Source organism: Fukomys damarensis, unplaced genomic scaffold (assembly GCF_012274545.1).
Source record: "Fukomys damarensis isolate Sample0158 unplaced genomic scaffold, DMR_v1.0_HiC HiC_scaffold_37, whole genome shotgun sequence".
Lineage (NCBI taxonomy): Eukaryota > Metazoa > Chordata > Mammalia > Rodentia > Bathyergidae > Fukomys > Fukomys damarensis.
In genome coordinates, this window is record NW_022900949.1 from 48,547,174 (window position 1) to 48,571,849 (window position 24,676).

At 43.5% G+C, this 24,676-nt stretch overlaps 1 protein-coding gene across 1 annotated transcript in view; it reads left to right on the forward strand.

Moving 5' to 3' along the window:
* Ephb1 (EPH receptor B1) overlaps window positions 1-24,676 on the forward strand; it is a 300,214-nt gene that overhangs the window by 213,941 nt on the left and 61,597 nt on the right. The window contains exons 6-9 of the mRNA XM_019207667.2: window positions 6,317-6,479; window positions 10,206-10,314; window positions 11,162-11,226; window positions 24,378-24,500. Of these exons, the coding sequence (XP_019063212.1) occupies window positions 6,317-6,479; window positions 10,206-10,314; window positions 11,162-11,226; window positions 24,378-24,500 (460 nt within the window). The remainder of the gene's footprint in view (window positions 1-6,316; window positions 6,480-10,205; window positions 10,315-11,161; window positions 11,227-24,377; window positions 24,501-24,676) is intronic.

The following is a 24,676-nucleotide window of genomic DNA, read 5'->3' on the forward strand; positions in this document are numbered from 1 at the left end:
AAGATAAAAATTAGTAGAAATAGAAATTTATGTATTACCTTCCTCTACTGCTCTTTAGCAGCTGCTGCTGCGGTTTACAGCAGAGCATATGCCGCCAAGGAAAGGGGAATGGTGCCCTGCAGAGTTGGTCCCTAACCCATCAGAGAAGGAAGAGAGCCCTCCCTCTCACCATGTCCCCATGGTGAATGCCACATTTGCAGATATCCCAGGAAAGTACAGTCCTTTCCATACTATCCCAATACACCATTTGCAAAAACACCAGATGCTTTCATTTGTTCAACAAGTATTTACTGAGTACTTACCATTTGACAGTACTGTTCTAGGTACTACCTGTGATTTATTAATGATCAACAGATAAAGATTTGTTCCCTTAGGGGCTTACTTTCCAGCAACAGGAGATAAACAAGGAACAATGACTGTAATAAGGAAATTACATAGGATATTAGAAAGTAAATAGTACAAAAGAAAAAAAAACAGCAGGGTAAATGGAATCAAGAGTGAGGCTTATCAGCGGGGTGGGTTAAAAAAATCAAATAGATGGTGAAGGTTATATCTGGAGAAGGTAACATCTGAGCAAAGACCTGAAGAAAGTCGGGTTGTTATGAAGCAGTTACCTGAGGGAGGAAGGGACAACAATCCATGTGGATCCCTAAGGCAGTACTACACCAAGTGACTCAATGAGCAGGAAGGAGAACAGCAGGACACAAGTGATGGGAGCAGGGGGAACTAGTACTATATTTGTGTCAAAGGTGTGTGAGACTCACTTTCTCAGATTTAAGAACAAATCTGACTTATGAGAATCTTCTCCTGGAATGGAACTTGTTTGTAAGTCAGGAACTTAACGGTAATCAAGAAGGGTAACAAGGGCTTGAATTGGAATAGAATTTAAGGGCCGTTGTAGCGTAAGCTAAAATTTCTAAATATAGAGTATAAACCCTTACGTGTCTAGGAACGATCCACTAGAAGAATGTAGCCATTGTTGACTGGGAAGGGGATCACTGTGGCTAAAATGTGTTTGGGGTGAGGGAAAGGACATGATTTCATCTCTGTGTCTAAATTCCTGAATGATAGCCAGGTAGAGATGAGGACTAGGTAGCTAGGTGTGCATATCTGGAGTTCTGGAGAGGGGATCATGTTGAACATCTGGAAACTGTCAGAGTACAGACAGCATAAAAACCCCGAGCCTGGGTGAGGTCATCTCGTGGTTCAGTGGAAACAAGAGGATCAAGGACTTCCAGCCCTGCATCATGGGACCACGTTGAATCGTGGGACCTGACTGCATTAGGAAGCTGAAGCTCTAGTTTCTAGTGCTCTCTGCAACTAGCCAAGCATGCAGATGTGGTCAAATTGTTTAACCATTCTAGGTCACAGGTGCCATATATGTAAAATGCTAGTTTTCCTCCCTGAAAGTGGAGGTCCAGGTGGATCACCAAGCCAGATAATTTAGTGAATTGGTGGCAACTAAACCATCTGGATTCATAAGCACCTATTATATCTAATCTTCATTAAATTTAGGTCCCTTAATTGCTTGATATTTTTTGGCAGTTGATAAAGTAAGTGTTGATTTTCCAACATGTTTTGAACCAAACTATACCAGTTGATCACATAGTCTCATCATGTACAGAAGTTGGCCAAACAGTTCTATATAGTATACAGTGTGATGTCAGAGTCACTGGGAAAGGTCCACTCAGTCCTCTTACCATACACAAGAGCTTGCAGCCAATGAGCTTGAAATAACAAATCATCTTAGAAAATTAATAATTTCTCCCTTGTAGGAAGGAGTTAGGTGTCAGGAGCTTTACAAATGTTACTTTTTCCTTCCCACCCCCATGTGGGAAATATTAGTATCATTGCTATGGGTAAAAAACGAATGCATAAAGAAATTTAAAACAAAACACTTGCCCACTATCAAATAGCCAATAAGTGAAACCAAGTTCTTTGTCGTGCAGCAAGGTGGCAGTGTTGGGAAGGGGCAGAATGTATGGAGGCCATCTGCTCCTCAGCTGCTGTGCCCAGGGCAGTCACAGGAATAGATGGGCTGGAGTAAAAGGCTTAATTAAAGGCAGAACTAGGACCAAAGCCATGAGACTGGTGCCCTTGTGCTCTGGCTTCCTGCTCCCAGCCCAGCCCAACTTCCTGCACAACCTTTCTCTTTACATTTAAATTTCTGCCCTTGAAAGACTAATTAACCTCAACTTCTTATACCATGAAGAAGCTTATTTTCCTGTTTTAGGCTACCTCCTCGCTTCTCATTAATTTTACTGATTATTAAGACACAGACACATAACAGCTCAATGCCTGAGGCAGCTTGCACATTTTAGAGATGCATATTATTGTCCTTACTCCAGTGGATAGGATGCTTTCTTTGGTTAAAAAAAACAAAAGGACTCTTTGCCACAGCAGTGGTTACCATTCAGTATATTACTGTGGACTTCTCCTTCACTCATAAGCTATTCCACTGTGAAATCCATTACATTGCCTTGACCATTTCTAATACGGTGAAAGAAAAAGACATTAGCCTGTGAAGGTATCCTGAAATAATAACAACAATGATAATTCATCATATATTGAGCACCTATTATGTTCCAGACAGATACAGATATATTCACTCTGATCCTTAAAAAAAGAGAATTACTTGAAAGCTAGACGTAACCAATTTATAAATGATGAAACTAAGTCACAGAAAGGTTAAATGACTTAGCACTGACCACACGAGTCACAGGTGGGGAGTCACAGAAACAGAACTATAGACATTTTTATAATAGTTCAGTGATAGAAATTTCTGAACTCAATATGGGAGTACATGCAATCACTGTTGATTTGAGGACCTCTGAATTGGTGTGGTCTTGGAGCTAAGAGATTGTCTCTTAGTATTAAACCTAAGCACTTGAAACCAGAGCAATCTGTCTGCCTGCTACATGTAGCCATGGAATCCTAGTCTTTGGAAGATACAAACACAAATAGAATCCAGCCCAGTAGATGTCTTGTGTTTTGTCCAAAGAAGCAACATTCACCATTCCTCCATCATATATCACCTCCTCTCCCTAACACAAGTCCCAGCCCCTTCATCTCAACCAGGAGTCACTGCAAGAGAACAGCAGCCATAGGCAATCAACAGATGGGCATGGCTGGGCACCTGTGGAGCTTCATTGTAACACAGAGAGCTGGACTATGGTGGTAGATTTGCAACCTCTGAAAATCCTGCCTGGGTCTCCTGCACAACATTACCCTCCAGTCTGTATGAAAGACACTTTTCAATTTCAGCTCTGTAAATAGAATCAATGAGGCTTTGGCCTCCTCCAACGGCTTATTAATAGAGAGGTCAGATACCATCAAGTGGATGACATTCCCAGAGCCTCGCCCATGTTCATCTCCTCCATTTTAAAACATTTCCATTCATCATTCACTCTTGTTTACTGTCTTGTAGCACTTTTCACTCCCAGTGCCTGCGCTTGTAGGCAAACCATGGGAGGAGCATCTACATCTGCTCTGAGCTGTCTTAATGATTAAGTGCTTCCATCTTGCTGGCACTGAATAATAGTTGTCAAGGCTAGGACAGAGTAGTTTAGTTTTGAGGAGTTTCTGCCCTTCGCATTTTAAGATCATTTTCTCATAGAAACTCTTTCAGATCTTGGTAATACCTTCTGTTCAATCAATTGGTTCAAATAACTGGGTCACAGTGTATTACTTACTCACATCTATCAGAGAGTTGTTGGGAGTCCAGGCAGTAAAAGCACTGTGCTGCATGTTGGGGTACTGGGGATACAAGGGGGAATGGTGACATAACTACTGTCATCACCAGCTACCACCCTTCTGTCTCCACATGCACATAATAAAATCAGTCATCAGTAACCTTGCTCATTGGCCTCACTCATTTGCCTGGAATTGATTAATAACATTATGGGGAACAAGAACTGATACTCATTCTAATTACTGAACTTCTTCAAGAATGTGTTGACTATAAAGTGACTATGGGTTAATGGATCAGAACACATTTTTTTTTTCAGTAAAAGTTACCCAGCCAATGTTTCACTTATTTCAAATAGTACAAGTTTCTATCTGATTCCAGTAAAACCAGAGGATCCTCCGAGCTGCCTGGATTTTGTAGCAATGGGATTTTATTCTTATGTGCATAGTGATGAGGTTTTAGTAGTTTCAGCCCTCAGGTCTCAGGTGTGTTAAAATAGTAATTGTCAAAGTTCTAGATGACATCTCCTCTATGGTAAACAGCCCCCTTTCTGCTGTTGGTAAGAGTGACAGTGGCTGATTCCCCTGCTGTTTGTGTAGATCAAATGATGAGTAGGTAGTGCCTCCCCAGGCAGTATCTTCCAGAGACCAGTGGGTCACTCTCCATGAAGATAGGCCTTTTTGTAATGTTCAACATCAGTGGGAGCTAGCCCAGAATCAATGGTCCCCAAAGACTGCTCCTGAATCACCACCATGGTCCAGCTATCTGTTTTCTGCTGCCCACATTCCAGATATGCTAATCATGCAAGGCTTCAAACCCTCTAGGCCTTGCTTTTGCATGCTTTATTCTGTTCTCCCTCTCCACAGTCATCAATGTGGCTCATTTTTTCATCTTCTTAGACTCGGCTCATGCCACCTTTTCACTCCCTTGGAGTGGTTCCCTTCAGATATAAGGGCTTTTTTGTCCCCATGATATGTCCCCCACAGCCCCCTGAGCTTCAATCAATACCGCTGTCATCTTTTGTTTATTTTGTAGCCTACCTCAGGAGATGTTGTGCCCTCAGAAGAGAGGGACCATATCTTTGCACTCACAGCTCATGCAGAGCACCCAAACATGCGAGTGTGTCATAAATGGCTGACTGAATGAATGAGCAAATGATTATGTATCAGGTTATCTTTCTTTTGCAAAGTAGATGTTTACATATTTTTAAACAATGGGAATTTCTTATTAATTTGCTTTCTTGTTTTGTTCTGGCTCAATTACCTGAGTTCTTGTTATCATTTGACTGAGGGTGTGATTTACAGACCTCTAGTCATGCAGGTTTCTTCTCATTTGTCACCTTGCTTCTCAGACAATTGTGACCAGAACTTATAAAAGCATCCCAGATCTGCATGGGGTCATGGGGGGGGTCTCCCTTCAGTGACTCAAACTCTTCATTCTCACTGAGGCCACCATCTCATTCCAGGACTCATTATGCAAAGGAAGGCACACATGCTAAAACTAAGCTTTTGTTTCTTCACACTTGGAGGTAGCCCACACTTGGAGCAGCTTTGCAGAGAAAAGATATGTTCACACAAAAACAATTAGAGACCAGGCTGGTATCTAAGGGGCTGAGAGTGAGACGTAAGTCAGAAATACAGCAATGAAAAGAGTCCATGGGCTACAGCAGTGACAAGCCTTGGGAAATGTTGGCTAAAGGACGGTCTAGTGGGCAGGGTGTTGTCTCTGGAGAGACAGCAAGGCCACAGATTTAAAAGAATCAAGAGAGTAGAATTGACTTCATTATGAAGGGCTTGTAAACCTAGATTTAGCAGTTTCTTATTTATACAATAGCTTTAGGGAAAGCCAAGAGAACTTTTCAGAAAGCGTTAGAAAAGATGGGAGCTCACAGAATTCCAGGCACCAATCCTATGTTACATAAGATCACCAGCAAAGACAGAAAGTACCTCTTTAAAAGTACTCATGATAGGTAGAAGAGGCAAGATAAAAAATACCAACAAGTCTGCTCACAGCAGAGGATACATATATGTAAATAACAAGGACTACAGAAGACGGGACAGAAAGTGTAGGAGAAAGAGACAGGACAGTGGGGCCAACCACTTGAGTGGGGCAGGGGGTAAGGAAAAGTGAGAAGAGACATGTTCTCCTTAGATGCTGGTAGAGGACAGCTAAGGAGAAGAAGTGGGGAGGCAACTGCTTCAGCTCAGAAGTAAAGCCTTTTGCCCCAGCACTTGAAGAAACTTCAGGAGTGAATCAGGAATCTCGAGAAAGAACAGAAAAGACTGCAGCTCAGCAGAAACAAGATAATAGCAAGTGAGCAGCACAGGGATGCTGCCAGATTTGCCTCTGCTGAGTTCAGAGTTTGATAGGGCTGTGCAAAGCTGGATAGTGTGGGTAGGGAATGACTATGAGCCCCCTTGTCAGGCCCTGAGAGCTCAGCTGTTTCAGCTACCATCCTGTTCAAAGCTCATTCTGCATGCCCTTGGCCCAGGCCTGACTTTCCTCATTCAGAGGGAGACAACTTCTCTCAGATGTGTAAGAGTGAGAACTGATGGAGCCTGAGTGCCTCACAGCGGGGGTTGCAGTGCTCATAGCAGGCTGGTGACCCCTTTCCCTGTTCTTCTGTAGGAGCACAATGAGTTCAACTCCTCCATGGCCAGGAGCCAGACCAACACGGCCCGCATCGATGGGCTGCGGCCTGGCATGGTGTATGTGGTGCAGGTGCGCGCCCGCACGGTGGCTGGCTACGGCAAGTTCAGTGGCAAGATGTGTTTCCAGACTCTGACAGATGGTAAGATGGGGTGGGGTGAGGGTGGCTGAAGGCAGGGGTAGGGGTAGAGGAAAAGCAGTGAGGTGAGGAGCAGCCTTGAAGCAGCTGCGGTCATGGCCCAAATGCAAGACCTCTGAAGGGTTTGCCTCCCAGGAGAGCCACATAGACTTGATTGGTGCCTGTGTCTTCTCTGCATTCTGGCTAATCTCTCTCCTAACCTCTGATGGGGGTTGACCTAAACTCTGATTTTCCCTCAACAGGCTCTGTGCCACACATAGCACAGTGGTTTTTCATTAGCACTATAGAGAGACCCAAGTATGTCTCATTATGCCCTCTCTCTTGCCTCTGTGTGGAGGCACAGGCGCCTGTGCTGTTTTATCCTCATTCCCTTCTTGTTCTTTTGTACTTTGGGGTTTGGAGCTGAGCTCACAGCCTAAATGCATAAGCTTGGGTCTCCAGGAAGGAAATAGGCAACATTTAGGGTGTGGCAGTCTTATACCCCTGGGATCTCAGCACACTTAGAGCAACTTCACAAATGACCTGCAGTAGATCCTGCTCAGGTGTCTCCAGAAACAACAGCCAAATTCTTTGCCAGGACAGAGTCTGCCCCTAAAATCTTTTATTTTGGACCTTTACTGATGCCATATTATAACCATTTCCCTAGCTCTTTGACACCACTTTCTTCCTTAGTTCTAAAACTGATTCTCTATAGCCTTAGTATTGTGCATGAGTCTGTCTGACTCTCCACCATTCTTTTCAGAGCTAGTCACTTATCACAGTTTATATATTTATTCATCTGTCTGCCTATCTACTCGTCTATTTTGATTTATTATAAGCTGCTTCCAGATAATTCTCCAAATGTCAACCTATTCCTGATTCCCCAAATTGAAAGCCTTTCATTTTTCCTTTGTTAGTTAACTTACATAGAAAAACGTCTTGTTTTTATATAACATTCAAATTGAGGCCCACATACTTCAGCTGGGTGTTTCGTAGGGCTTGAAGTTTATATTGGCTCTTTATATGTTTTTTAACAATTTTTAAAATTTCTGCAGAGTGTTTTGGTGTGAGAACTCTGCTGTAAGGAGAGTAGCAGCTGCCCCAGATGGGGTCCCCAGATGGTGGCCCCTGCTTTCCAGTGATTCATACCTGGGTGCTTTACTGTAAGCTGTCCAGCCCCTATGGGATTGAAGTTTCCAGCCTGTTTTGAGTTTATTTTAGGTGAATTTTCTCTTATATATCAAGGATGGTGAGATGGGGTAGAAAGGTGAGCCAGTTCATTGAGATTAATAATGGTGCTGGGATGAAAAGAATGCAGGCATTCTGCTTTGCCCTGAAGGACTCGTCCCCCTCTTTGCACCTCACATACCATCTAGATTTATAGGCACTTTGGCATCAGAAGGTATACAGGATTAAAAGCCCAAAACTCAAAATGCTCTGAGCACTGGTCTCTTGGCAATCCTGCTAGACAAATCAAGAAGTAACAAATTTCTCCCAAGAAGGCTATTCCTTTTACATTTGGCAGTTAAGTTTTGTAGACCCAAGAGGGGCTAGATATAAGAGCGTTCTGGTAAGTGGCCAAATTTCGGAGTATTTATCTTAATGATGGTAGTGATTATGTTCACTGAGGCTGCAGGTCCGTCTGAAGTGCAAAGGTGAGTCTGAAGCTTGATCAGTAATGGGGTTGTGTGGGATTCCTACCCAGGTCAGTGGCCGCACTTTATGTGAATGACCACCGCATGGGGCATGGCCTCTGTGGGCCCAGCTGTTCTGAGCTACGTTATGCTGACATTTGACTTGGTGCACAAAATTTTTTTAAACCATTCAGACTTCATATTGCTTTATGAAGCTTTTAATTTTATAAGCCATTGTTAAAGACTCCTCATTGTGATTCCCTGTCCTTTATTTTTGGGTAAATTTATTTATTTTTTAAGTACACATTGTCTTAGTTACTTTTGTCATCTCTGAGACAAAATACCTAACACCCAAAGTTAAAGAAAGAAAGGTTTAGTTCGGCTCACAGTTTGTAGAGGTTTCAGCCTACAGTCAGTTGGCCCCAGGTCTGGGTGGCATGGCAGAGGGGCATCGCAGATAAAAAATAGCCCATGGAAAAGCATTCAGGAGACAGCAAAGCAGCAGGCAGCAGCAGCAAGCCAGGCTTCTTTCTGTCCCTTTATATCCCGTCCAGGCTATAAGCCTATTGATTGGTGCCACCCACACCTGGGGCAGGGCTTCTTTTATCCACACCTTTAATTCCAGTATCACACCCTTGATCCACATTCATATTCCCTAAATCCATCCACTTCTGAAAAGCCCCACCAATGCCCACATGAGGCTTTGGGGGGCATCTAGATACAAACCATAACACACAGGTTGCAGAAAACTCTCAGTTGAAGGCAATTGAAACTTTACCCTCAGTCTTTGCAATTGATCTCTGTTGAGTGAGAAGCTTCACAAACCAATAGCCTTGCTTTTGGAAGTTTCTTTCTCCAACCTTGCAGAGCATAACAGCCCCCCAAAGTGTTGGTGAAACATGCAGATATTCTGCGATTCACTAGACACTATAATCCAGATCTCAGGAGGGGCCAGAAATAAAAATTGCTTACCAATTATGCTCATGGAATCCTGGTGCCTGTCATGGGGAATTTCACTTTAATAAGGATCATCCTAAAGATTGCCAGATAAAATATAGGATGACAAGTTCAATTTTAATTTCAGGTAAATAGTAAATAATGTTTTAATATATGTATTTCTCATGCAGTATTCGGGACATACTTTTACTGAAATACCATTCATTGTTTGACTGAAATTCAAATGGAACTGGTAGCCTTTTATTTTTATTTGCTATATCTTACACCCTAATTATAAAAGAACAGAAAGAGCTGGATCCCCCATTGCCTGGGGTCAAACATTAAATAATGGCTCTTTAATATCAGTGAATGGAAAACCACCATAGTAATGATGACCAGCAGGGCCAAGTGGTTTATGTAGATTAAAGAAAAGAGAATTAGTATTTGGGGGCATCTATGATAAATCAGACACTGAAATATTCACACAGTTTGATCTTTTTTATTTTTTTCAACAGACAAGAGGTCTGAGGGTGAGAGAGGCTAAATCACTGGCCCAAGCTCACAAAGATTACACTTGGAAATGCCAGGGTTTGGACAAGCTTTGTCTGCCTATGTGACCCATGGGCTTCCCACTCTTTTCTATAATACAGCATGGTTTTAACATCTGGTGGAAACCTTGATCCTTTTCTTGTCAAGTGGGAACTCGGAGTGCTGGGCTATTTCTTGAGCATTTCTTCATCCTCCACAGCACCTGGTACTGTGCTGGCTGACTGCAAATAATTTCAAATATCATCTCAATGACTCTGTTGACAATGCTGCATTTCAACAGCTTCATGTTTTTGGAGATCCCTCAGCAGCAGTTTTCATTTCCTCTCCATTGGACTTCTCCTTAGATAGCTGACTCTCCTTTGAGAGATCTTTGAATGAAGAGGTGGAAATTGGGAGTCATCTTTGCTCCAGAGACAAGTGTCAGCTCCAAGTTCCCAGATTCCCCCATCACTGTTATTTTGCTTATTGTACTCTTTGTCTTTTTGTTTTGGTTGCTTTTATTTATTGGTGACTTAGAGATTACTCAGAAGCATGGAAACTGTAGCATATATATTCTTTGGTATCATGTGCTGAGTGCTAACTGTATGGAAAGTGCTCTTGTGGAGGATTCTAATGCCACTTTCTCACCTAGATGATTACAAGTCGGAGCTGAGGGAGCAGTTACCCCTGATTGCTGGCTCAGCAGCAGCCGGGGTCGTATTTGTCGTGTCCTTGGTGGCCATCTCCATCGTCTGCAGCAGGTAGGCCCTCTACTCTCATCTCTCCCCCTGGGACCCACTAGACCCCTCTCTGGATGCCCTTCTCTTGTGCCCCTCCCCCAATGCCATCCTTTTCCAGGATGTGCAGATCAGACAGGGCCTGACCATTCATGATCACAATGTTCACTCCATCTCAATCCATGGGCCGCCTAGAAATCTCCAGATTACTTATTTTTTGTGCCTGGGATAAAATACTCTGGGAGCTGGGGAAGGGTATGAATAAACAGCATCCATCCTCCAACCTCATTTTAGCCCAGACTTTTGACTCCCCCCCCCACAGCAGCTTTTCAGAGTGACAGTTATAAAATTGCATTTGACCCAACAGAGCATCACAGCTGACATACAGCACATCCTCTGGTTAAAGAGCTTCAGTTCTCTGTGGCAAGCAAAAGGCAGGCGGGCAGGAGAGTGGGTATGGAGGAGGAAAGAGGAACTCCAAGTTCTATACAAGGCCTGGCCCTGAAGGCCTTGTGAATTTTTAATACTGTTTGCTAAAACCTTGGGTGGTTAGCCCAGATATGTACTTTCTGCAAATCCCTGTAGTTTACTCCCTGCTGAGCAGCTCTGCAGTATGACCTGATTGTTGAAGGGCACCCTCATCGCCTCTATCCTCCTGCTGGGGCCCATAGTGAGCCAGGCTTCTGTAAGACGGTGACTTGAAGGCAGAGCCATCTGCCCACATTGGTGAGTAGTAGTCAACCAGAATGCTGGACAGAGAAGAATCAAACCCTTAAAGTGAGGGTTCCCCAGTTCCTAGAGTGAACTGCTGTCTGAACATGTGACCTGGACAGATCCCTGCTGAGAGGAGACTTCTCTTCTATATCCACAGGAAACGAGCTTATAGCAAGGAGGCTGTGTACAGTGACAAACTTCAGCATTACAGCACAGGCCGAGGTGAGTAGAAAGCATATATTCACCAGCTGACCCCTGGAAAAGCCACTGAATCAAGCAGACTAGGGTATACAAAGAGCCCTCAGTGCTGTTGGCTAATCCAACAGCAAGTCACTTACCAGTCTCGGGACTACAAGCTTCCTGACCCATCTTCCATCTGCCCTTTGACAAGACTCATTGGAAGCCTGAGGAGTAGATTGCATTTTGCCTTGAAAAGCCCATACAGGACACCAGGAAAAGATTGGGTTTAGCAAGTCATTGAATCCCGAAATCGGACTCAGTGGGAAAAGATGGAGGGTTCTTTATTAACATCTTCTGCCTTATCTTATTCAATTGAGTGGCAGGGGAATGTGTTAACCAAATTCACAAATAAGCCACAGAACGTGAGGCAGGGAATTAAAAAGAGCAGAGCCCAAGAGGCCAAAGAGCTGGGATATCTCCTGAATGTTTGCCTTTTAAACTGTGCCTTTAAAAGTTTTTCTTACTCATTATCCTACCCTGCTTTCTCTTTTTAAACCAATATATAGACATCATTTTCATAAATAAAATTTCTCTTCACCAATGTACAACATAAAGCTCATCCGAACTGTTTCTCTCACTGTGTGATTACAACATTGCAGGGACCAAAACAGGTCCTGCCCCAGGTGGGCTGGGCCCCCTTCCTGCCTCCAGAAGTGGGACACTTAGATTCCTACTGCAGATGTATTCTGTTTCTACATAACTCCTTTGGGATTCCACAGATCCCCTCTGAACTCTGCCCCTGCTCTTTTTACTGTGCTCTGTCCCAGGCTTTCTCTATAAGCTACATCTCCCCTCCATCCCGAGGCCCCAGTGTAAGCCCTTTCCATCTTGGTCACTTAGCAGTGAGCCCCGTAAACAGACCTCAAGGCACACACATGATGCACAACCTTACTGGGGGATTCTTCAGGACAGGAAAGTGTACTCCAAGGTCAGAGCTCTCACAGACCAGACTGCTGCTCCTTTCCAAGGTCACCTGGGGCAGGAAAGTGACACCCAGTTCTCACAAGCAGCAGCTATGCTGCAAGAAACTTGTGTCCCAGTGCTAACAGTGTTAGTTTGGCAGTACAGAGGCACTCTGTAGATGTGGCTTTTAGTCCAAGATCAAGACCCAGCTAAGTGTTTGTAGAGGATCAAGTCCCTGGATGCTGGGCTGCTTTGAGACCAGTGGCCTCTGGGAGAAACTATGGGCTGATCGCTGGAACTGTGCTGCAGCTACTGTTCCAAGGTGTTTAGGGAAAACCTGACAACCAACATCTGAATCAGGGCCTTCTCTGAGTCTACACGCACAGCTCCTGGTACAATAAGTCCTTTTCATCCCCCTCAGATTCTGGGCCTCCTTTGTTACTCATTTCTGAGGGAGGACCCCTACAGAGTCCTCTCATTTCTTACATCCTGGTCTGGACTCCATCTGGCTGCAGAAGTTGCATGTGCCTTCACTCAGGTTGATCCATGCTTACTGCTTCCAGTCAGGGCCTCAACTTTGCCAGTCTGGAAGGCAAAGTTACACCTGACCACCAGGGCACCTCAGAATCACCCCAAGGGCTTTCTGTGTCTTTCTGCTTTCCTACCTCTACCTCAAGCTTCTGACATTGCCTCTCCATCCACTCCAGATCAACTTCTTGCCATCAGGAGCCACTATAAGGTCATTTTCCAGGCATCCTCTGAACCCTGTGGATAAAACAGGGTCATATCAACTTGAAAGTAAAGTCAGGATGACAGGGATACAGAATTGGGTTTAAAGGAGGAATCTCACTTTGAAGTCTGCAGATATCCAATGGTGCCCTAGGTTGAGTTGGGCAAGAGGTCTCTTTCAAAAGGCATGCAGGCTAAGCCCTGGTCCTACTCCCTCAGATGGGCACAGAAGGTTCCCAAGCATCAATAGGGTAGAGTATGGTGCACCTTTGGCTGCTACATCATCCATCCTGGCTATTCTGCTCCTAAGCAGTAGCTCTGCTGGGCTACCACATGGCAACCACGTGTACAAAGCTATGCTTCCAAATGCAGCCTCCTTTATGGGTGCTCCATCACTTCTAAAGCCAACAGAAAGAGGTTTGCTGGTCCCTGTTTAGTCACTATTCCTAGGACTCAAATGGACTCAGAGTTCTGCAGGGGCCTGAGTTCATTTCCTGGGCTACCTTGGAAGTCTATTATTTCCCTCTATTCATAACTCTTCTGTTTTTATCCAGTCCCCGACACCTGGCTCCTCCTTATACCTGGGTTCCCTAATCTCATAGTCTCATGCTTAGAATTGTATTCATGCATTTTTCTTTGTGAACATCTGTCTTCCTGATGAAAGCTATTATAGAACTATTGGAAAATCACTATCAAAGGACTGAAACTGAGGGGAGGCTCAGCACACAAACAACCAGAGACAAACAGCCAAAGAGAAAACTAATTCTCTGATGGCAGAAGAGCCTGGCCAAAACGGGAGTAGCGGCAGGAGTGATTGATTACAGAAGGCCTCCTCTGTGCCCTGCTTTGGGAACTATACTCTGGTAGCTCATTTAAACATATCTAACCCTCACAGCCACAGTAGGAGATGGGCATTAATCTAGGAAGGTTAAATGACTTCCCCAGGCCACACAACTAATTGATGGCAGAGGTAAATTGCAAACCTTCTGAGTTTGGCCTCAAAGCCCATGTTCCCTCAATGTTGCAGAGACTCAAGGCACTTGGTATTGAGGAGCAGCTCCAAGACTGATCCTACACACACTGACTAGTGGCCTGTGATTCTCCCTTTTGGATCCCATTCGTAAATCCAGAAAGCTCAATAATGTCTGATCTTGAATGTGTGCACCCAACTGTACCTGGACCAACCACATTTATGCTCCTCTGTGGTGTATGGATAGCAACCTCCATAACTGTGAGGATTTCTTGCCCTACAAGTGACAAACCTACAGTAGCTGCCCAGCTCTACTAACCAGTACTTGAAAAAGCTCCATCTTTCTTTCCCATGGGCAGAGCACAGGCCTCTTCAGAGGAGCTGGTGGTCCCTACCTTACCAGAACCTCCTTTCAAATTGATGCAAAGGCTGAAAGAGATGAAACAGAAATGTGTACAGTTTCCCTTCCTTAAGCAGTTGAGGTATAGCAGATCTGGTAAATTTGAGATGATAATGTGGTCTCCATAAGCACTGGTTTATGTTTGCTCAGAGCTTGGAGCTTGGGGGACCCAAATGCAAAGGGGGTTTGGATTTGGATAGAAACAGACTAGCAAGAAGACAGGATGGGAAGACAGTATGGTAATGCAATGCTGAATATTCTGATTAAGAAACTGTTATCAGGTAGGTTCTTGTTGAAGCATGAGTGGGAGGAAGTATGGGCTTCCCAAGTCTAGGAAGAGGCATTGTGTTCTCATGATTTCTGGGGCCAGTTCTCAGAGAGTAGAAGCTGACTAAAAATTACCTGCACAGAATAATCCAAGTGGGCTACAGTAGACTTGACAATCTAGAAAAGAGATCATTGATTGTACATTTTAGGAAATGCAACTGGTACATGAAGAGTTTAGGTACCACTTACTGAATTATGGCTAACACCTTCCTGATTACTGACTTGGGTGGAGTAAGTAGGGCTGGGGAGAAAAAGAGAGAGGGGCTTGTTAATGGGTCAAGGGCTTTCAGAAAGGAGCCCTAGTAAAATTACCTCTCTATTGGCAACTGCTGATAAAATCATAGAGCTACTACTATGGCTAAAGTTGGAGAAAAGCACAAACAAATGAGGTATACACCCAAAGACATGAGACTGGCAAACTCTCACGTTTTGCTTAGGGGCAAGAGGATAGGGCATAGAGTATACAGGAATGTGAACTCAGGCCCTCCCACACACTTGAAGACTGGGAAGCACGTGGATTCAGGCATTTCACCTTGAACTCAGTGATCATTGGGAGCCAATGAGGATTCATTAAGAAAAAATTATAAGGACCTCTTCCTCTTTACTAAGGTTATACACATAGTAAATTCAAGAGAATAACAGATGCAATGAATTTTTATTTTGGAAAAATATTTTACAGTCTCCTAAGGGAAAACATTGTTAAGCAGATACCAAGCTTGTCTTCGAACCCAAAGAAAAAATGAGTTAGTGACTCTGTCAGCTAGAAATTCCCCAGTGTTATTCTGGTCCTTGTCCTATGCAAACTCTTGTTTGTTTGATTGTTTTTTAACTTCACGAGTCAGATGCAAGCACAGAGATGCTGATCGAATTTGTAGGTAACAGTTGGAGAGCATAACTAACACCATAAAAGACAGAATCAAAATTCAGAACTATCCAACAGCTTTGAATGCTAATTTGAAATCTGCAAGACAAAATGTTAGCAGGATAAATCTGGAACCTAGTGTTTAGGTTAAAACAAAAATACAGTGGAACAAATAGGAGGAAATCTGACATGCTATTTATTTATGTGGGGGAAAGTTTTTAAGTATTTATTTCACCGCATGCTTAGTATCAGTGCCATTATAGTTGCTCCAATGTGAAAAACCCAAAATATAAATAAATTTCAAAAGCAAAATAAAAGAGAAATGATAGAAAACAGGGAGGTAGAGTTTGTGGAGATGAGAAAGGGTTCTGGAGATGAGGGGATGGGAAGGAGGTGAGGGAAGTAAAATTGACTAAGATTTGACTTGTATATTTACCAATTCCCCAACATGAATGTAATTATTATGTACCATAAATATATACTAAAATGAGAAAGAAACTAAAAAAAGAGAACAATACTATTAAAACCCATCAATTTTGAGCATTTATTGTTTTAAACACTATCTTAACTAGTTTAATCCTCCTAACAGCACCAAGTGGTACATTTTGCGTTTGAGGAAACAAAGCCTCAAAGGGACAAATAATCTGCTCAGTCGTGGAATTTGTGGTTTACCAAACAAGATTTTTGATTCAGGTTTGTCTGACCCTGGGATCCTGATTAAGGTTCAGCTCAGAAGAGGTGACACACAGGCAGATTGCCTTCTATGCTGGTCAGAATACATCTAGAGTCTTAGCTCTAGAAACCCCATTTCAAGGACAGCAGCCTTGGCTAAGGAGGAGTGATAAGTGCTGGCCCGTTGCTGAGGAGACCTGGGAAGTCCAGTGTCTGATGCCCAAGCAGGCATCTGGATGTCATCATCAAGCATAAGGCTACTGTGGCAAAGAAAGAGATGCTGTGTTTCCTGTGGTTACATGGAATCATCAGGTGAAGGCTCAAAGTAGGCAGAGTTTGATTCCCTGTCGGAACATGTCCCCTTGCCTGGAGCTGTCCAACAAAGAGACAGTGTGCCTCGTGAGGAATGAGCTCTGCATATCAGGCAGAGGTTAGATAGTGCTCAGTAGAGGACACAAGAGAGGATCATTGTTTCAGGTGAGAGATGGGATTAAATTATGCCCAGAAACATGTCTAGAGTCGAAATTACACACCCAGCCTCTTGATACTGAGAGTATTTGAGAAGTGCAGAGGATGCAGCATGCTGTGTGCAGGGGCCCCAACTTGCAGGGCTGGTAAACACTGCTAGAGGAAGGAGTCTCGCTGTGGCCATTTGGCTGCTGCTTTCAGATGGTAACAGGAACATTCGTAATTGACCATAAGTCAGTGGGAACCTGTGGACACATGAGGAAAGCTCCTTGGTGCAAAAAGTGGCTGAGTTTATGGTGGGTGCTTATTAAATGTCAAATTTAATGACCTAGATTCACCTGTGTCTGTTGCTGGCTCTGAGCCAGAACCTCTGGAAACTGCTAACTCTTTTAGGTCTGAGATCATTAGTTGTTGCCATTGAGTGCCCAGCAGGATATTAGTGATCCAGAGCCAAGGAGCTTTGCCTGGAAGGACCTGCCTGTCCTGGACACTGAAACCCACAAAGCAGAGGGATATGAAACATCTTTTCCTGAAATACTTTCCTCAACAGGAAGTGGCTTGTTATTTATTTTTCTTTTCTAGTGGACAGATACTCAATGACTTGTTTTAGGGTGCAAATCCTAAAAATACAGTAACACCCCTAAACAGAAAGAGGCAGGGAGATCATTCCTCAAATCTATTGATTTTCCATTCTTCCTTGTGTTCCATACTGAGGTCCCATCCTGGGTTCTTCTCAACACTCAAACCGAGCACCCATGACCTCAGCTCTCTGATGGAAAGACAACCACCCTTTTATCTTGGTTATGCCATTAGGGGTAGAAAAAGTCAACTTCACTAACGATAGAGTTTCTTTCCCCAAATCCATTACCTGTTTAATAGAAACACATAGTTTGTATTAATCAGTTTTCCCATTGCTGGGACCAAATGTCTGACACCCACAGCTTAAAGAATGAAATAACTTATTTGGTTTACAGTTCCAGAGATTTCACTCCGTGATCCACTGGCTGGCTCTAAGGTAAAAACATCATGGTAGAAGGGCATGGTAGAGCAGAGCTGCTCACCATAAGGGTGGAAAGCAACAGCAGCAGAGAGGAAGGGCCAAGGACTAGTCATAGATCCCAAGGTCATGCCCCTGTGGCCCCTCCAGAAATATATTTTACTAATCCTCTAGGTGGCTCCCAAGTCAATGGAGATGACCATTAAGTTTATTTTTTTTCCTCATTAAGTTTATTGGTACATTTTAGGTATACAGTACAGTTACATTCATCATTGGGATCTTGTACCTTTACATGACAGGTCTTGGTTCTCATTTTTTCCCCTTGTCCCTGCCCTCCCTTCACCCCTCCTCCCCCTTTACAAATACTTCATTTCCATTTTTTCATTTTCTCATATTTTTTTCTTTTCCCTTATTAGCTTTCCCCTACCCTTCCCACTTTCCCTACACCTTTAGCCCCTTTCTTCCTATTTCACATTGTCCAGTATATTATGTACTATTTTGGTTTATTCACACCAGAGAAACTATTCAGTATTTACACATATGTGACTTATTTATTTCACTTAGGAGTATATCCTCAATATGTATCCATTTTCCTATGAATGAATCTAATTTCTCATTCTTTATGACTGAGTAATATTCCATTTTATAGAAAAACCACATCTTCTTTATCCAGTGTCTAACTGATGGGCAAATGGGCTGTTTCCAAGTTTTAGCTATTACAAACTGTGCCACTATAAACATAGGTGTGCATTTTTCTCTGTGATATGATTCTTTTAATTCTTTTGGAAAGATACCCAGCAGAGGGATGGCTGGGTCAAATGGAACTTCTAATCCCACCTCTTTGAGGTATCTCCATATTGATTTCCATAGTGGTTGCACCAGTCTGCACTCCCACCAACAATGGAGAAGGGTTCCTTTCTCCCCACAACCTCACCAAGATTTGTTATTGTTTGATTTCTTGATAGCAGCCATTCTTTGTGGGGTGAGGTGGAATCTCAGTGTTACCATTAAGTTTAACTATTGTGTGATTCTTACAAGTTTTGGCATTGATTTGGGTTTGTCTGTTCCTCCCTCCTAATTCCCCATCTCTAATTGCTCAACAAGTATTACTGTCAATTCTTCATTTGAGTTTTTCCTGCCCCTTCTGCTGTTCTCATTGCATCACTCTTGCAAACAGCTATCACATACCTTTAATTAATTATTGCAACAACCTCATAGCTGTTTTCCCAGCCTATACCCACTTCCCTACAAAAACACATGTGCATACTTCAGCCTGCCACCAAAATGAGCTCCCCAATGTCCTGTTCTCTGTACATGTCCTCCCCTGGTGATGGAATAGCTGTCAGCTCCGTGTGTCCGATGGCATCGATCCCAATTGGTAAATAGGCCCTCAAATACTAACACAAAGACTTTGTTCCACCTCATGCCCTCCTTTCCTCCACTTCACTCACCCCACCCTTGTGATGCCAGGCCTCGGAGATGTGACTCCGAATGCTCCATGTACATTTTACTTCCAATTTCAACCCAAATCCTGGTGCTTCTAGGATTCTGACCTTGCAGACTGGCATCCGTAGCCTTCTTCCTTCTCTAGCATTGCCACCAGTTCCAGGTGTTCAACTAATTCAAGGCCATTCAGCACTGTTCTCTGGTTATGTCATGTCTTGGTCGCCCGAAGAGCCTCATGAATCTTGTTTTCCTGTAGCTGCCATAGTCAATGGCGTGATGCCAGTCGGGCACCTAGTCAGAACCGAGAAGAAGAAAGGATGTTCACCATACCAAGGCAGAGGATTGGAGGAAGACTGGATTTTATGTGCAGATCCCTAAATAGCTCCCTCTTTGTGCTTAGATATCTGGACCAAATTACATGAGTCACAAAGATGACAAAGTCTACCTCTGATCCAGAATGAAGTACAAGCAGGTACATTTTCCCCACTTTCCCCTGTTAAAACCTGCTGGGACACAAAGACACAATGACTTAAACTGATGTATGGTAATCCTCTGAAGCCAAGCTGTGAGATTCTAGAAATCTTTTTCCATCTGAAAGCTACCCAGCTCTTCCTGGCATCCCTTAAGCCACTTCATGGATGGAGATTTTTCAGTTGTCTCCACTGACCACAGATGTCCATGTTACTGATTTTTGAGCTTTCTGAATGTACAAGAGGCCTGAAGAGGAGCAGCCAGTGTTTTCCCTTCTGCTTTTAGTCCCCAAATATCACTGACTGTTTAGAATTGGCCCTTTCCCAGCCCTTCTGCTCTTCTGCATTTGTAAATGATCTCATCACTGACTTTTGAAATCCTCCGTGTACGACTCTGGCCTCCCCAGAGCTCATCGAAGTCACTTTTCTGTTGAGAGTGACCTGATATATTGATGCAGGGCCTGAGACAATAGCTGTGAGTTTTTTCTGCTTCCAGAACTGCTCTGTGTGAGGCAAGAAGGCTGTAGATAGTGGTTAAGTTATTTCTCGCCAGGCCTATATATTTAAAGCCTTGGTTAATGTTTAAGATTTATCTATTCTTAGGCTGTGGATGTAGCTCAGTGGTGCAGCACCTGCCTGGCAAGTGCAAGGCCCTGAGTTCGATTCCCAGTGCAAAAAAAAACAAAAACAAAAACAAAATTAATCATTCTCTTGGAGCACTGTTCCTGTAAGGCTTTAGGCAATCCAGACTATGACCTCGGCCATAGCAAAAGCGAGCTTTGAGCTCACAAAAGAAATGTGTCCACAAATTAGATCTTTAATAGAAATTAGTAAACTAGAAGATCATACAATTGAATACTTCTTTTCTTTTTCAGGACACTATCAGTTTAATTCTATATGTAACATAGCATTTCTTTACCAAAGATATGTAATCTATGATAAAATGAAACTCTGAGATATTATAAATATGTTAACAATATTTATAATAATAGTAATAATAATAATGTGACATGGTATAGGTTATTTATAAAATGCCTTACATTATAGGGGATATATTACATCTGATGTTGTTATTACTGCCACTAATAATATTTCTCCTACACTCATAATCTGAGAATGTCTTCTGAGCTCCATTTCCCAATATTTTGCTGTGCCTGACTCTGCAGCTGACTTGAATTCCTTGTTCACTGTCTGGTGATTCATTGCACTAAATACCATTTTCCTGATAATTAAAAACTGCTCACTGGCAAGTGAGAACAGGAACAGGCTGATGCAGGATTTATGCAGAAACACAAAATGAACCAAAAGACAAATGACCTGTTCTGCCTAGCTAAAGGAATTTTTTTCCTCTCGTCTTGTGGGACTTGAGAGAGCCTAGCTGTACTGAAGGAGAGCGGTCTGGGGAGATATGCCATTCCTACATGAGGTGGATGAAGGGAGAGCTGTTATGTGCATGCACTCAGCCAAATTGCTCTCCCGATTTAGAACACATAGACTGCTGCCTTCAGCCAGAGGAGCTGGGCCAGGGCCATCTCTTCCGTCAACCCTATTGGACCTTAGTTACAGGAAATAGCTTGAATTATCTGTTCGACCTTTCACTTTTGAGCTTCCCCTCTTCAGTATGACAGTGCTTTCTTCAGTTCAAAGAAAATAAGTACTGATTCCAAGTGTTGAAGAGATGCAGTAATTAGGGTGTTCATTATAAACAGACACTGTATGACATCGCCATGCCTGGGTTCTAGACTGCCTCCTTGGCTTCTGCTGAAAGGCCTTAGTGATAACCGAAGCCTCTGGCCTGAAAACAGCAGCCATGGCTGACCACACACACACACACACACACACACACACTCACACACACTCCCCTTAATTCTACAAGGCAACAGGCCTCTCTTTGGGAGTAAACCACCTCTGTCATCATAATACAAACTTCATCCCATGTCAGTGTACTTAGTCGCACATCATGGGACTAGAGAATAAAGGTGCCTTCAAGAGGCGAGGCCTCTCCCTTCTGGGAATAACTCCTTCCCCAAACTGGCTGGGCCCAATATCTGTAAAGCTCATTAACTCAGAATCATTTCCCACTCATCCTTGTATATGTCTTTACTTGCAAACCATTCATTACAGCACATTGTAGATTGTTTAATTAGTTTCCATGGAAGAGCTCCTGTAGGACAGCTTAGCATACATCTTTAAAAGCCCTTGATCTAAAATAACAAGGTAGTTATTTTTAAAGTAACTAATATGACCCTAAGCGGCTTATATCCCCCACTGCCCACCCAGCCTGGCTTCCCCTTCCTACCTCCCCAAACACCTCCTAGAACAATCTACTGGTCATGGTAATGAATCTATTAGTTGAGGAGGTCTCTCCCTGCACCAGGCACTGCGCTAGGCCTGTCACTTGCAATAGGTCTTTACTTTCACAGCCACCCTGGGAGAGAGTTGTTTTTTCCTCTATTGGCAGTGGAAAAAACTGCTAAGAGGACAGTTATGCAGGGCCAGTAGATAGCTTTAGGGTTCTGACCACCTGTTGATCCCAGTGTCTGTGCTCTTTACTTCCTCCCGTGCTGCACAAAATTTGTAAAAGTCACAGTTTGTTGACACTGGCCCACTGTTCCCTTCACATTCTGTGTGTGTCTGTTACCTTGTTTACCTCCCGCACCTCTCCAGTGCACACTGGCTGGCTTCCTCCTGCAGCATCTGTGTGTCTCTGCCTGAGGGAGGGCTTGTTCTGGCCATGGAGCCTTCAGCGCACTTGCATTGCAGGCCAGATAGCCCTCCCTACACAATAACTGATGAGAGTAGGTGTGGAAATGTCTCAGTTCCTTTACCCTAAGTTGGGCCAAATCTGAAGCCCACAGGCACCGGCACAGGCTCCCAGGGTGCTTCCCTGACTGATTCAGCGACACACCCATGCTCAGTGGGTGGCATAAGGACATACCTCATCCATACTATCTTAATTCACTTCTCCCCTGGGTGCGTCTTAGGATCACCTCTCTGATAAACCATTTGCTTTTGAAGCCTTGTCTCAGGGGTTGTCTCTAGGAACCCAACGTGAGCCCAGGGATGCCTGGAAGTGACATTTGGGTTTCTGACACACTATCAGCCTGGCTTCACTCTTTCTTGCTCTTCGTTTGTTCTGCATAGCATCTAAGAAAGAGATGATGTCTCATCTGTTTTGTCCTTTGTCCACCGATTCTCCCTCCCTCTCTCTGTCCCTCTCTCTGCCCCTCCCTCCTCTCTCCTTCCCCCCCATACCCACATTCCCTCATACCTACCCCTGAGGAAGTAGAACATTCTAGATAAAGGTTAGCGTATTTCTATTTGCTTTGTCCAAATTTTAATTGTTGCATTCCAAAGTCAGTGTCATCTAAAAGTTTTCCAGGAGCATTCTAAAAAGATGTTAAGTGCCCTAAAACCAACACCCTGCATGCCAGAGTGATTTCATTTAATGACTGGGAATAAACTCAATAACTCATTTTCTAGAAATACTCATGTTTCTTCACAGGACACTTGGTTCACTGGCTTTTAAAAAAAAATCTATCCTTATTTCTCTGCTGTATCTTCCTTCTTCCTTCGGATTATACTCTAGACTTGCCGGTGACGGGGTGACGGAGGCAACATTAGTTTAGGAGAGCCACCAGAAATTTTGGGGTGGAAAATGACAGAACCAGAGCATTGTGGAAGTTAGTGAGAAGCCAGAATAGAAGCTCCAAAGCAGAGCAGGGGTGAGTGTGACACTGAGATGGAACATGAAATCCAGCCTCAGCCCAGACTCCCAACCACTCTGCATGGAGCAAGGTGGCTTTTTCAGACCATTCTGCCCCTGCTAACCTGATATCTTCATGGGTGACACAGCAGCAGTTGGCAGAGAAAGCTGCCCTTCACAAGGATACGCCAGCCTTTGTGCTTTGCTTTCAGAGTCCCTGCCTTTCTCCTACCCCTACCACCGTGAAAACAATTTCTATTCCTCACTTAATGACACATCAAACATGTTGAAAAATTATGCTATGAATGAACCCATTTGTTGCTAGGGTTCTATTTACGTTTTTTTTTTTTTTTTTGTCCCCTCTCCTCTACTTTTTGAATGTATTTTTTCTGCAGTGACAATTCTCTATTTTGTCACCAAGTGCACCTATCTATCTTGCCACTGTATACATCAGTGACAAGGTCTATATTCCTTCATGTATTTCTCATCTACCATTTTATTTGTTTTTCATACTTCAGTGTGTCCAAAGGCATGGGGGTTCAATTACCATTTTTCTTTCTTTTCACTTTATTTTTTTCAATGTAGACTTTACTGTTTCTTCTGTTATTATATTTTAAGAGTTGCTCTTCACGTTTTCTCTTCTGATGTACTGTCTTGACACTTCTGTCTTGAAAGTTTTCTAATGGCAATTTCTTTCTTTTTAAAAAATCCATCCTCATCCCCCTTGTGGTTGTGGACCACAGCCATCGGTTATAACCTTAACTGTGGCTTCTGCACAGAAAAGGTGTCAAGTTGATAAATATTGATATCTACCCTTCCATTTCACCACCACTTTTCTACTAATGCATTTGGTTGGCATCAATCAGCTTCTTTGCCTTCTGTGAGCACCCAATGTGGGAACTGGTCCCAATCTGTCACTTATAAGTAATCTGTCCCACATTTCATCAAGAGCTCAAAAAGAAAAAAATATAGAGGAGAAGTAGAGGGCAGAGAACCAGGTTAGAATGGCCCAGAGGGAAGGGAGATGGGGAGGCCCAGCAAGACAAGGCTGGGCAGAGGAAGGCCGCAGCCTGGTGTGTAAGAGCCCTTCCCAGGAACATCCCCCGTGCAGGGAACATCAGCAGTACTCACTGGTAACTCTGTCCTCTCTGGGATGTTAACCCTGCTTATCTCCTCCAATAAGGCTCCCCAGGGATGAAGATCTACATTGACCCCTTCACTTATGAGGACCCAAATGAAGCTGTCCGGGAGTTTGCCAAGGAGATTGATGTATCTTTTGTGAAAATTGAAGAGGTCATCGGAGCAGGTATGGCTCTCTCCTTCCCTCGTCTCTGTCTTCTTGGTGTCTAGAGGTCTTTCCACACTCTAAGTGTTCTCTCTCAGCCCCAAAAGTCATCCACTGGGACGAAAGCTTCCACCTTCTTTAACCGCAACAGATGAACCTGAACTATCCACAATGTGTGTGCAGTGCAGAGAAAGGTC